We start from the raw sequence: 12,174 nt of genomic DNA on the forward strand, positions 1-12,174 counted from the left end.
TCTCGAACTCCTGGCCCCAAGTGATCCACCTGCCTCTGTCCGCCAAAGTACTGGGATTACAGGTGTGAGCCACCACGCCCGGTGAGAAGATTATTCTGAACTTTTTAAAGTGAGACAGGAAACAGCGTGTAAACGCTCCCAGTGCACTTACTTCGGGTGGCGAGGTGCACAGCAGTAGTCTCAGGTGTGTGAAGGGCAGCTGTGAGAAATCTGAAAAGACGGGATGGAGACCTTGAACACTAGACTAGGGAATCTGTTCTTGATAATTTAAGCAAACGGAAGCCAATGAAAGTCTTTGGCACACTGTTAATCAAAACTGCTCTTAAGGAAATTAACCTGGCAGGAAGATGAAGGGTGGATTGGCAAGAGGAGAGACTTCAGACTAGGAGACTAAGGGAGGGTGCTGCAACAGTCCAGGCAAAAGGAGTGGAATGAAGGTGACCGGCCGCTGCTAGGAAGCTCTGGAGTCTCTCAGTGGGGACATTAGAGGTACCACTCCAGGACAGAGCTCCCTCCTGGGGCAGGGACTGGGAGGAACCAAAGTTATAGCCACACCCCCGGTGACGCCAGGTGGTCGGCTATGGCCTCCCATTGGCTACACCGGCTGCCAGTCCCTGGAGGAGGCGGTGCCCTTCCCTGCCCTCTCTGAGCTCGGCGTTAGGAGTGCGCGGGCTAAGAGCCCGGGGAGACTGGGGGCCAGCCGCCGCCGGGACGTCGGGCGCTGCGGCCGGGGACCCGCTGCTGAGATAGGCAGGTGAGAAGACCCGGGGACGAGGGGCCACCCCAGAGTCCCTGCCACCCTGGGATCCCGCCCCCTTGAGTGCGCGCCATCCCGGGGGACTCGCGGGGCCAAGGTTTGGGGCGCTGGGAGGAGCGGGCGGGCAGGGACTAGGGGGATGGAGCGGACTGACTCGGGATCCGCCGCCACACCTCCCGTCACAGCCCGGAGTCGGCCCCCAAGTCTGGATGTCGCCCGGAGAGGTGGGCAGGGGGCGGTGGCCGGCGGTCCCTCGCCCCCTTGGGCTCCCGTGACGTTCTGTTTGGAAACATCGGGCCCGGGCTTCTGGCGCGGCACGAGCGGTCCCGGGGGCGCAGCGGGGCAGCCCAGGGTTCCCGCGCCGAGGAACCCGCGCGGTCAGGGATGCCGCGCTAGTCTTCGGCTTCGGGAGATCCACCAGGATCTCCGGGGCGAAACTTTAAACTCAAACCTTTAAAGAGGCATTTTGTACACCTGGAGTTGCTGGCACGTCAAAGCACCCTAAGGTGACCTACCCTGAAACCACTGTCCCCAAAGTTAGTGGGACACTGTGTAAAGGACAGCACTTTTTACCCGTGGATTTTATTGTGCGTAACGCTGTGGAAATAGAAGTCGAACCACTTAACGTTGGAAAAGCGCTGGTGGTGGGCTACCTGAGGGTCACTGCTTTCTTTGTGAAAATGCCAGTCTTGGAAGCCTGGCCCGCACAGCGGTGTGTCCCAGAGAAGTGTGCAGCGAGGAGCTCCGGGCAGGGCCACCGAAGGGCAGGCGTTGCCCAAGTGGGGCTAGGTGGCGGTCAGAAGGTTCCTTAACCAAGGCATGCCTCAGTCTCGTCTAGAAAGATCTTTTACACACACACACACACACACACACACACACACACACACACACACACGATTACCTAACCAAATTAAGGTGTCCCTTAAGAGCCAAAAACTAAAGAATATCATAGAGGCTAACGCTGCGCTTCATCAGGGTAAGCCTAAGTAGAAGAATTATTTCATTTCTTTTTCTTTCCTTTTTGGGATTTGGAAGAGAAACAGGAAGTCAGAGATTCAGAGAAAAGAGCATTCACTCCACAACTGTAAACAGTTTATCTTATGTCAGTAAATATTTCCAAAAGTCACTGGGGGTATTTGGAACACCAAGACTTTTTCCTGTCCCCTGAAGTGAAGATAGATTACTTTCAACTTCAGAATCTAGACATGATAGATTCCTTTCAGGTTCAGAATCTAAATGTGGTATTTTATTTATTTAGCAGTCGGCTATGTTATATAGTTACATATATAGTCTCAATGTTATATAGTTCTATAATATTAGTGGTAATGAAAAGGATGGTGGATATTGTTTAAAATTAGAATTTTTAATGGCCCAACATGGTGCACTAATACAACAGTTGCTTTGTACTTGTTACCTAACTGAAATTACAGAATGAAATGAGGGAATCAGGTGTCTAGATCTCAGTGCAGACCATTATCCAACCAATTTGCAGTTTTGATTTATTATGACCCATTAATAGGGAATGTAGATGTTAAATGCCAATTTAATAATATTCTTAAGGCTTTGCTACTTCACTATAAAATATATAAGTAGCATAACTAAAGAAATAGGTATGTTTAACTTTGAATTAATTTATTTTGTCATTATCATAGCAAAGTGCTCTAGGTAAGATATATGTATGATACTTTTCATATTTGAGGTTGACAGTTACCTCTCAATTTTTCGAGTTAATGGTGAAATTCTTGGCAGGGATAGCCACAAGTTATGGTTCATTCAATTTGTAAATGCGGTCCTAGTATACATCCATTTAAACGGCGACTTTTTCTTTAGTCATTTGTAAATACGTGATTTTTAAAATTGAGATCTTAATATAAGTCATACACTGTAAGATTTTTCCTTTTAAAGTATACAGTTCACTGGGTTTTGGTATATTCACAAAGTTGTGTAGCCATCACCAATATCTAATTCTAGAATATTTTCATCACCCCAAAAAGAAACCCCATATCCATTGTAGTCAGTCTCCATTAGCTTCTCCTCATAGCCCTTGGCAACCACTAACCTACTTTCTGTCCTTTGGATTTGCCTCTCATGGACATTTCATATAAATGGACTCATACAATATGTGGCCTTTTGTGTCTGGTATCTTTCACTTAGCATAATGTTTTCAAGGCTCTTTCATGACTATAGCATGTAATTAGTACTATATTCCTTCTTTATGGCTGAATAATATTCCATTGTATGGATACACCACTTTTTTTTTTTTTTTTTTTTTTTTTTTTTTTTTTTTTTTTTTAGACAGAGTCTCATTCTGTTAGCCAGGCTGCAGTGCAGTGGCAGGATCTCGGCTCACTGCAACTTCTGCCTCCTAGGTTCAAGTGATTCTCCTGTCTCAGCCTCCCTAGTAGCTGGAATTATAGGCCTGCACCACCATGCCCAGCTAATTTTTGTATTTTTAGTAGAGATGGGGTTTTGCCATGTTGGCCAGGCTTGTCTCGAACTCCTGACCTCAGATGATCTGCCTGCCTTGGCCTCCCAAAGTGCTGGGATTACAGGCGTGAGCCACTGCACCTGGCCAGATCTACCACATTTTATTCGTTCATCTGATGGTGGGCACAGGCTGTTTCTACTCTTTGGCTATTATGAATAATGTTGCTCTGAACATTTATTTACAAGTTTTGGTGTGGACGTGTATTTCATCCCTTGGCATATGACCCCGTCCCTTGACATATGACCCAGCAACTCCAATGCCAAGTATAAAGTTACCAATACTTTTTATTGGTATACCAAATATAAAGTTACTCCAGTAACTTGGTAACTTTATATTTAAACTTTTTTTTTTTTTTTTTTTTGAGACGGAGTCTCATGCTGTCGCCCAGGCTGGAGTGCAGTGGCGCGATCTCGGCTCACTGCAAGCTCCGCCTCCTGGGTTCACGCCATTCTCCTGCCTCAGCCTCCTGAGTAGCTAGGACTACAGGCGCCCGCCACCGCGCCCGGCTAATTTTTTGTATTTTTTAGTAGAGACGGGGTTTCACTGTGGTCTCGATCTCCTGACCTTGTGATCCGCCCGCCTCGGCCTCCCAAAGTGCTGGGATTACAGGCTTGAGCCACCGCGCCCGGCCACTTTTTTTTTTTTTTTTTGAGACGGTGTCTCATTCTGTCACCCAGGCTGGAGTGCAGTGTATGATCATAGCTCACTGCTCAAGTGATCCTCCCACCCAGGCCTCCTGAGTAGCTGGGACCACAGGTAAGCTCCCCCACGCCCAGCTTATTTTTCAATTTTTTGATAGAGAGAGGTCTTGCTATGTTGCACAGTCTGGTCTTGAACTCCTGAGCTCAGAGATGAATTCTCCCACCTCAACCTCTCAAACTGTTGGGATTACAGGTGTGAGCCACTATGCTGGCCTGTTTAAACTTTTGAGGAACTGTAAAACTGTTTACAAAGCAGCTGTACCATTTTTACATTCCCACCAACAATGTATGAGGGTTCCCATTTCTCTACATCCTCACCAACCTTGTTAGATGTCTTTTTCATTAGAACATCCTATTTGATGTGAAGTGGAATGTTGTTGTGACTTTGATTTGCATTCTCCCTCCTAGCAAATAATGTGCTTATTGGCCATTTGTTTATCTTCTTTGGAGAAATGTCTATTCAGATACTTTGCCCATTTTTATCTATTTATTTATTTTTGATTTATTATTATTATTGTTTTTAGAGATGAGGGTCTCCCTCTGTCGCCCAGGCTGGAGTGCAGTGATGTGAACATGGTTCACTGCAGCCTTGACCTCCTGGGCTCAAGTGATCGTCCCACCTCAACCCCCAAGTAGCTGGGACTATAGGCATGCACCACCATGCCTGGCTAATTTTTTTTTTTTTTTGTATTTTTTAAAGACAGGGTTTTGCCACATTGCCCAGGCTGGTCTCAAACTCCTGAGCTCAGGCAGTCTAACCGCTTCGGCCTCCCAAAGTGCTGGGATTATAGGCATGAGCCACCATGCCCAGGCCTTTGCCCATTTTTTAATTGAGTTATCTTTTTTTTTTTAATCATTGAGTCCTGAGTCCTTTATATATTCTAGACACAGATCCCTGAGATATATAATTTGCAACTATTTGTCCCATTCTGTGGATTATTTTTGCACTTTCTTGATAGTGTCCTTTGAAACATAAAAATTTAAAAATTTTGATGAAGTCCAATTTATCTATTTTTTTCTTTGATTCCTTGTGCTTTAGGTGTCATATCTAAGAATCTGTTGCCTAATCCAAGGTCATGAAGATTTATACCTGTTTTCTTCTAAGAGTTTAGAGCAAGCTTGTCCAACCTGTGGCCTGCAGGCCACATGCAGCCCAGGATGGCTTTGAATGTGGCCCAACACAAATTTGTAAACTTTCTTAAAGCATTATGAGATTTGTTTTGCAATTTTTTTTCTTTTTTTTTTTAGCTCATCAGTTACCATTAGTGTTAGTGTATTTTATGTGTGGCCCAAGACAATTCTTCTAAAGTGGTCCAGGGAAGCCAAAAGATTGGACACCCCTGGTTTAGAGCTTTGGCTGGTACCTGTAAGTTTGTGATCCATTTTGTGTTACTGTGTATATACGGTATGAGATATGGGTCCACATTTATTCTTTTGCATATGGATATCCAGTTGTCCCAGCATCATTTGTTGAAAAGACTATTCCTTCCTCCATTGAATGACCTTATCACTCTTGCCAAAAATCAATGTGAGGCTTTAATTCTGGACTTAATTTTGTTCTGTTTATCTATATATCTATCTTTATGCAGGTACCACACTGTGTAATCAAGCTACTGTATAGCTTTGTAGTAAGTTTAGAAATGGTAACATGTGAGTCCTCCAACTTTTTGATTTTGTTTTGTCTATTCTTCAGCCCTTGAATTTCCAGGTGAATTTTGATCAACTTGTCAATTTCTGCAAAAAATGCAGTTGAAACTTTGATAGAGATTGCATTGTGTGTGTATAGTCATTTGCAAGTATTGCCATCTTCACAGTATTAGGTCTTCCAATCCATGAATATACAATTTCTTCCATTTATTTAGGTATTCTTTAACTTCTTTCAGTGATGTTTTGTAGTTTTCAGTGTATGCATCTTGCACTTCTTTTGTTAAATTCATTCCTAAATATTTTATTAGTTTTGATCCTATTGTAAATGGAATATTTTCTTATTTTCGTTTTTGGATTTTTCCTTCCTAGCGTATAGAAAAACAATATGTCGATCTGATTTCCTAAAACCTTGCTAAACTCTATAGTTTAGTAGTTTTTTGTGGATTCCTTAGAATTTTCCATGTAGATGATCACGTCATTTGTAAGTAGAGATAGTTTTATTTCTTCCTGTCCAATCTAGATGGTTTTTATTTTATTGTCTTGCCCTGGCTATTATCTCTGTTACAATGCTGAATAGAAGTGGTGAGAAAAGGCATCTTTGTCTTGTTCCTGATTTCAGGGAGAAAACTGTCAGTCATTTACCAGGAAGTGTGATGTTAGCTGTGGGCTTTAGTAGATGTCCTCTATCAGGATGAGGAAGTTCCCGTCTATTTGTAGTTTGTTGAATATTTTTATCATGAAGGGGTGTTGGATTTTGTTGAATGTTTTTTTTCTGTGTCTATTGAAATGATCATCTGGGTTTTTGTTCTTTATTCTAGTCACATGGTGCATTACATTGATTGATTTCAATTTGTTGAAAAACATGCACTCTTCATATTATTTTTAAAACTGTAGACATTTTACTGTAGGACGTAAGCAAGTTATTTTACATGTAGAGCAAAAATTGACCAATATTAACCTTTTGTCCTTTATATTATTCACATGGTGCATTACATTGATTGATTTCAATTTGTTGAAAAATATGCACTCTTCATGTTATTTTTAAAACTGTGGACACTTTACTGTAGGACATAAGCAAGTTATTTTACATGGAGAGCAAAAATTAATCAATATTAATCTATTAACAAATGGGTAAATAGACTCCTCTTATTGCTTAAGCTGAAGAGTATCCCCACATTTCTGCGGAATTATATGATAGTTCAAGACTTAAAGATGCCCCTTTCAGGACTACTTTTCATTTTCTAGTATTGCATCCATATTTTCTTTCCCTGTTCACTGTAAAGCTAATAAGGAGAAAAATGAAGCAGCCCCAGAACTGTGAACATGTTTGTGATCAACAAACTGCATTATCTACTCCTAAATCATTGCTAGTAAATGCCAGTGTGAATCATTAATCATAAATGCTAATATGGGTAATGGAAAAGGTTATTAAGGTTAATCTCCTTAGGAAAAACCTCAGAAAACAATGGGGCGAGGATTCTATGAAAACAAAGAAATGAAAAGAGAATGACTTCCAGCTCTACAGTAATACGTTTCCTTTAAATTAAGGCTAGAATTTAGGGACATCTGAAGGCTTTAACAGGTTGGGGTGCTCTTAATAAATGTTGTAGTCTTTTAAGAATAATTCTGCTTATATTTATTTCTCACGTACTGAATGATATTGTCAGTATTAATGTGAAAATTTAAGTACAAAACAGTCTTTATGCTAGGAAAATAATCTTTTAGTGGGTTTTTAGCAGCATAAAGTTTTTAAAAACTGGTATAGGATTAGGGAGGGTGCTATATTACACTAAATACTGGGAAAATCAATGTGGTTATATTTTTAGAAAACAAAAGAATAGTATACTTCAACTGCAATTCCATTCCAGGGCTCTGAGAGTTTTGCTGTCACAGTTCTTCGTAACAGAGGCTTTCCATTCCTAATGTAAATTTCATAGCAGGGCAGTTCATAGCAAGAGGAATTCAGAAATACATTATTAGGCTGCTTATTAAAAATAGCCTGATTAAATATTACCAAACATTTAAAACTAGCTTTATGAATCTCAGAGCCAGAAACCATCATGCTTCCAAAATCAAGTAACACTTCAGAATTTTAGAACCAGTTCCCTTGCATCTTGTCGTCTCCCTTACGGTGCTTCTCCCTGCAATTAATCTCCTCCAAAAGGAAAGTTAATATGGAAAACATGAATTCCAGATTTACTTCATATGGCTAACTCCAAATTGCATGTTCATATGCCTTCTCTTACGTCAAATAAAAATTATGCAAACTTGTCAGGATCACAACAACTTACCCTTAAATACGCCAAAGGACCTCTGGCTTGAAAGACTTAACCTGGACCTGGCCAAATTGAGAGTGGTGATAAGGAATCATTATAGTAAAAATCCAAACTGTAAATTGTAGCAATTGAATCAAACTGTAATACTTCCTTAAATTTCAGAATATGGTAAATTATGAGCTGATAGATTCAAACAATCTTATCTGTTAGGCACAGCTAAAATAATAACACCCTGTGTTTATGTGGTGGTGTTATACTGTCTGTTGTTCTACTAGAAATAGCAGTACTTCATTTGTTCCTCACTACATATCCACAAGGAATAATGGTTTGTTGTCAACATGCCCCTTTTTCTGGACTGGCTAAACTGAGACCTAGAAAGGTTAAGTAGCATAGTTGGGCTCCAGCCTTAGTCTCCTATTTCCCACTAAGTTCTTTCCGTAAGCCCTCACCAGTTCTGGAATTCGCCTTAGAATTTAAAACTTGTACATGGATCCCACTAGACAGTGATTAGAATGTGTACATCGGATAATTTAACAAATTATCCTGCATGTTAATTGTGTTGTACCATTTGAATGTTTTGCTTTTTTTTTGTTATTTTGGGTTTTTTTTTTTAGAATAAATATGGCAGAGCTTTCTGAGTCAGAAGGACCAGTAGATTGGAAAGAACGATGCGTAGCTCTGGAGTCCCAGCTCATGAAATTTAGAGTTCAAGCGAGCAAGATACGAGAGCTCTTAGCAGAGAAGGTAAGCTTTCTCCCTAAGCTTTGTTATTAAATGTCAGCTATTGAGGGCCTGTTTCATATATATTAAATAATCTCAGTACTTTGGGGGTTGGATTTAATTTTTATCAAGTGTTTGAAGCTATATTTGGCATATTCTTTGCCAGTGTTAGGGTAGATTGAACTTTAAGACAAAAAATATTTATTTGCAAATGCTAGTGGCGTATGTGAGGACTGTGTGTGTTTGATGACTGTAGACTTCATTCATTCCAGAGAGAAAGCTATAATTTATTTGATTTTATTAGAGGAGTATGACAACTTTGATCTACTAAATGTTTATAAAAATCACATTGAGGGGATTATAGAAAAAATTATCTATTGGTAGTAAAATGTGTTTATACCGTATTTGAAAGATGTATCTATTTAGGAATCTGTGTTGACTAAGTATATATTACTAAATTCTCGCCTGGGCTAGAACTGAGTTTAACATAATTGTATGCTTTTCTAATCATGTAATTAGAATTTCATTTATATTACAGGAACTTTTTTGCAAGTATGTGTATAAAACCAATAGATTTGTTCATTTATTCATTCAACAAATATTCTTTGAGGGCTAATTACGTGTTAGACACCATTCTTAATACTACAGTTACATATGTGAACAAGACAATCCATATTCCTATTTCCAGGGAACTTGCATTCTAGACCTGTGCTGTCCAATACAGTAGCCCCTAGCCACATGTAGATGGATGTTCAACACTTCAAATAAGGCTAATTCGATTTGAGATGTGTTGCAAAAGTAAAATAAATACTGGATTTCAAAGTTTTAGCATGAAAGAAAGAATGTAAAATATCTCAGGAATAATTTTTATATTGATTATATGTCGAAATGATATTTTGGATATTGGGTAAATAGGCAATATTAAAATTAATTTTACCTACCTCTTTTTACTTTTTAAATGTGTGTATTAGAAAATTAAAAATTACACCTGTGGCTCATATTATATTTTTATCGGACAGCACTGTCTGTATGAATGGATGAATGATATTAGTGGTTATTCAGAATTGATCAGAGGAACTTACAGGTGGTTTCTGAAACAATAGTCTGCATAATCCTTTAGGGATAGAGACTGATACATGTATCATATTTCCAAAAAAGGTATTAAATATTATTTTCATTGCTAGCCAAGAATCTCTTAGTGCAGAATTATTCTAATAAAATTCAGTGAAACATCATTCAGTCTAAGCTTGCATATATATCATCTCAAACTTTTGGGCTTTAACATCTTTTATGTGAAAGACTAAAGTTATCCTTACTCACTTTGGGTCAAGGATGACTCAGTAGTCAATCAATGAATCAATCCTGAACTTCAGTGTGCTTTATTTATTGATATTCCAGCAAAAGTATAGCTTATAAAATCCCAGTTTGAGTATCGACAAGTTGGAGAAGTTTTTTCTAACATAACTTAGTAACTCATCTTTTATCTTTTGCTCTTCTCTCAATGAAAATCATTTTCCATGTTGTACTATGATTTATCTGGTTATTTTCAACAACTCCAACTGCCCCATACAGTGATTTTTGTCAAGATTCACCAATTATGTCCTTGTTACTAAACCTCATAGACACTTCCCAGTTGTTGCCTAAGCCTCTCAGCAGTTGACACTGTTGACCACAGAATCCCTCTCAAAATTTTCCTGGTTTTCTTGACTTCTGTACTCATTTGGCTTCCTTATGAACTAAGTAGAAGGTATCACCTTATTTGGGTTCCAATTAGTCAACCTTTAAATTCTAAATTTTTTGGCAACATTTGTTCTGTTCTTTAGAAAGCATATTGCAGCAAGTTTCTCAATGAGTGCCCATTTAAAAAATAATACAAGTGTTGTTATCTCCAATAATTTCTCTATAAGTAAAAGAGCTTTTTTATTATTAATTTTATGCTATTAAATTAAATGTTTTCTTTGTCAGTGAATGAGCATTGATAGGAATATTATTTCAGAATTGCTGTTCTAGTTGTGGTTTCTTTTTCTTTAATTTTCTTTTTTCTTTTTTTTGGTCTGTAGTTTGTATCTGTGACATAAATTCTTTGGCAGATCTAAGAAATGGAATTATTCTGATGTGTTTTACACATTGGAAAGTAGATAAATGTGCCAGGTTACTCATGGCTTCCCAGTAAATATATTCAACACAAGAATAAGGATTTTCACAACATTTTCTATTATATTCTATTATGAATATTTTTCTCAGGTTTAAAAATTTATTTTGGTCTCCATCCATGTTTTAATGAAAATACCTAATATTTATTGATTTATTATGTATAGGATAAGCACTGTATAGGTATGATTTATTTAATTCTTATAACAACTTGTGAAGTAATACATTTTGTTGTGCTCATTTTATAGATTAGGAAACTGATGCTTACTATGCCAAGAAATCTTCTAAGTGCTTTAAATATATAAACTTTTAAATCCTTTTAACTATCCTACGAGGTAGCTACTAATATTATCCACATTTACAGAAGAGGAAACTCAGGCATAGAAAAGTTATTTAACTTGACTGAGTTCACACCAAAAAGTGAATAAGGGAGCCAAGATTCAAACCCAGGCATTCTGCCTTTTTAAGCCTGAAGGCTTAGCCATCACCCTCTATGGCCTTTCTAATTTTCACCTTCCTTGCCTTCTCTGATATATCTATTCACTCATCCATTCTGTTCTCTATTCAGCCATGCAACATAAAAATCCACTTCTGCTTGGGGGCAGGTACCTGTGTGTGTGTGTATGTATGTATGTATGTATGTATGTATGTAATATTAACAATTTACATAACATTACTTAAGCAAACCCCATGGCATTACTTTTAAGTGCCAACTTGAGTCAAATGTTGCATTCCAGAGACTGGTCTGGTCCTATCCACCTCTTTGGTTTTGTGTTAGCACCAGTCAGCCCCAGGGCTTCTCCCTAATAGTGCTCTATACTTTCCCCCTAAATGGATGCAGGCCCAAGGCTGAAGATTCTTGAGAGAATACTAATTTTGTTCTTTAGCTCTTTGCCAGGAATTGTGGCCAACTTCTCTTTCCTGTAACAGTTCTAGTTCTTAGTTCCACTTTATTGGTTATGGGTATAGGAAGCTGACCCTTGGGGCCAAATATGGTTCCTAAGTCTTTACTGCAACCATCAACTAGTTTAAACCCCACAGGAACCCTATGAGGTGATTGTTATTATCCTCAATCCAGAGAATTAATATTAAGGCTGAGAGTAATTGAGTAGCATGCCCAATATCACACAGCTAACAAAAAGCAGAGCTGCCGTTAGACTGTAGATCTTTGAGACTTGTGATGTAGCTAGTAGAGTGTCTGGCACATAGAAGTAACTCATTATTATTTTCCTATGTCTTTCTGTTTTTTGGTTTTGTTTGGTTTGGTTTTTTGAAATGGAGTCTTGCTCTGTTGCTCAGGCTGGAGTGCAGCGGCGTGATCTCAGCTCACTGCAACCTCCACCTCCCAGGTTCAAGTGATTCTTCTGCCTCAGCCTAATGAGTAGCTGGGACTACAGGCACATACCACCACGCCTGGCTAATTTTTGTATTTTT

General features: G+C 39.0%; 1 protein-coding gene across 4 annotated transcripts in view; it reads left to right on the forward strand.

Moving 5' to 3' along the window:
* Positions 1 to 635: 635 nt before the first annotated feature.
* Positions 636 to 12,174, forward strand: part of LOC105464933 (pleckstrin homology, MyTH4 and FERM domain containing H2) — a 126,781-nt gene continuing 115,242 nt past the window's right edge. For 2 of the 4 annotated variants that reach the window (XM_011713070.3, XM_011713076.3), the window contains exons 1-2: positions 636 to 754; positions 8,484 to 8,613. In XM_011713070.3, coding sequence (XP_011711372.1) covers positions 8,491 to 8,613 — 123 coding nt within the window. In that variant the 5' untranslated portion in view covers positions 636 to 754; positions 8,484 to 8,490. Of the gene's footprint in view, positions 755 to 8,483; positions 8,614 to 12,174 lie in introns of those variants that run through there. The other 2 variants (XM_011713073.3, XM_011713072.2) reach the window with 2 other exon arrangements.

Source organism: Macaca nemestrina, chromosome 13 (genome assembly GCF_043159975.1).
Source record: "Macaca nemestrina isolate mMacNem1 chromosome 13, mMacNem.hap1, whole genome shotgun sequence".
Taxonomy (NCBI): domain Eukaryota; kingdom Metazoa; phylum Chordata; class Mammalia; order Primates; family Cercopithecidae; genus Macaca; species Macaca nemestrina.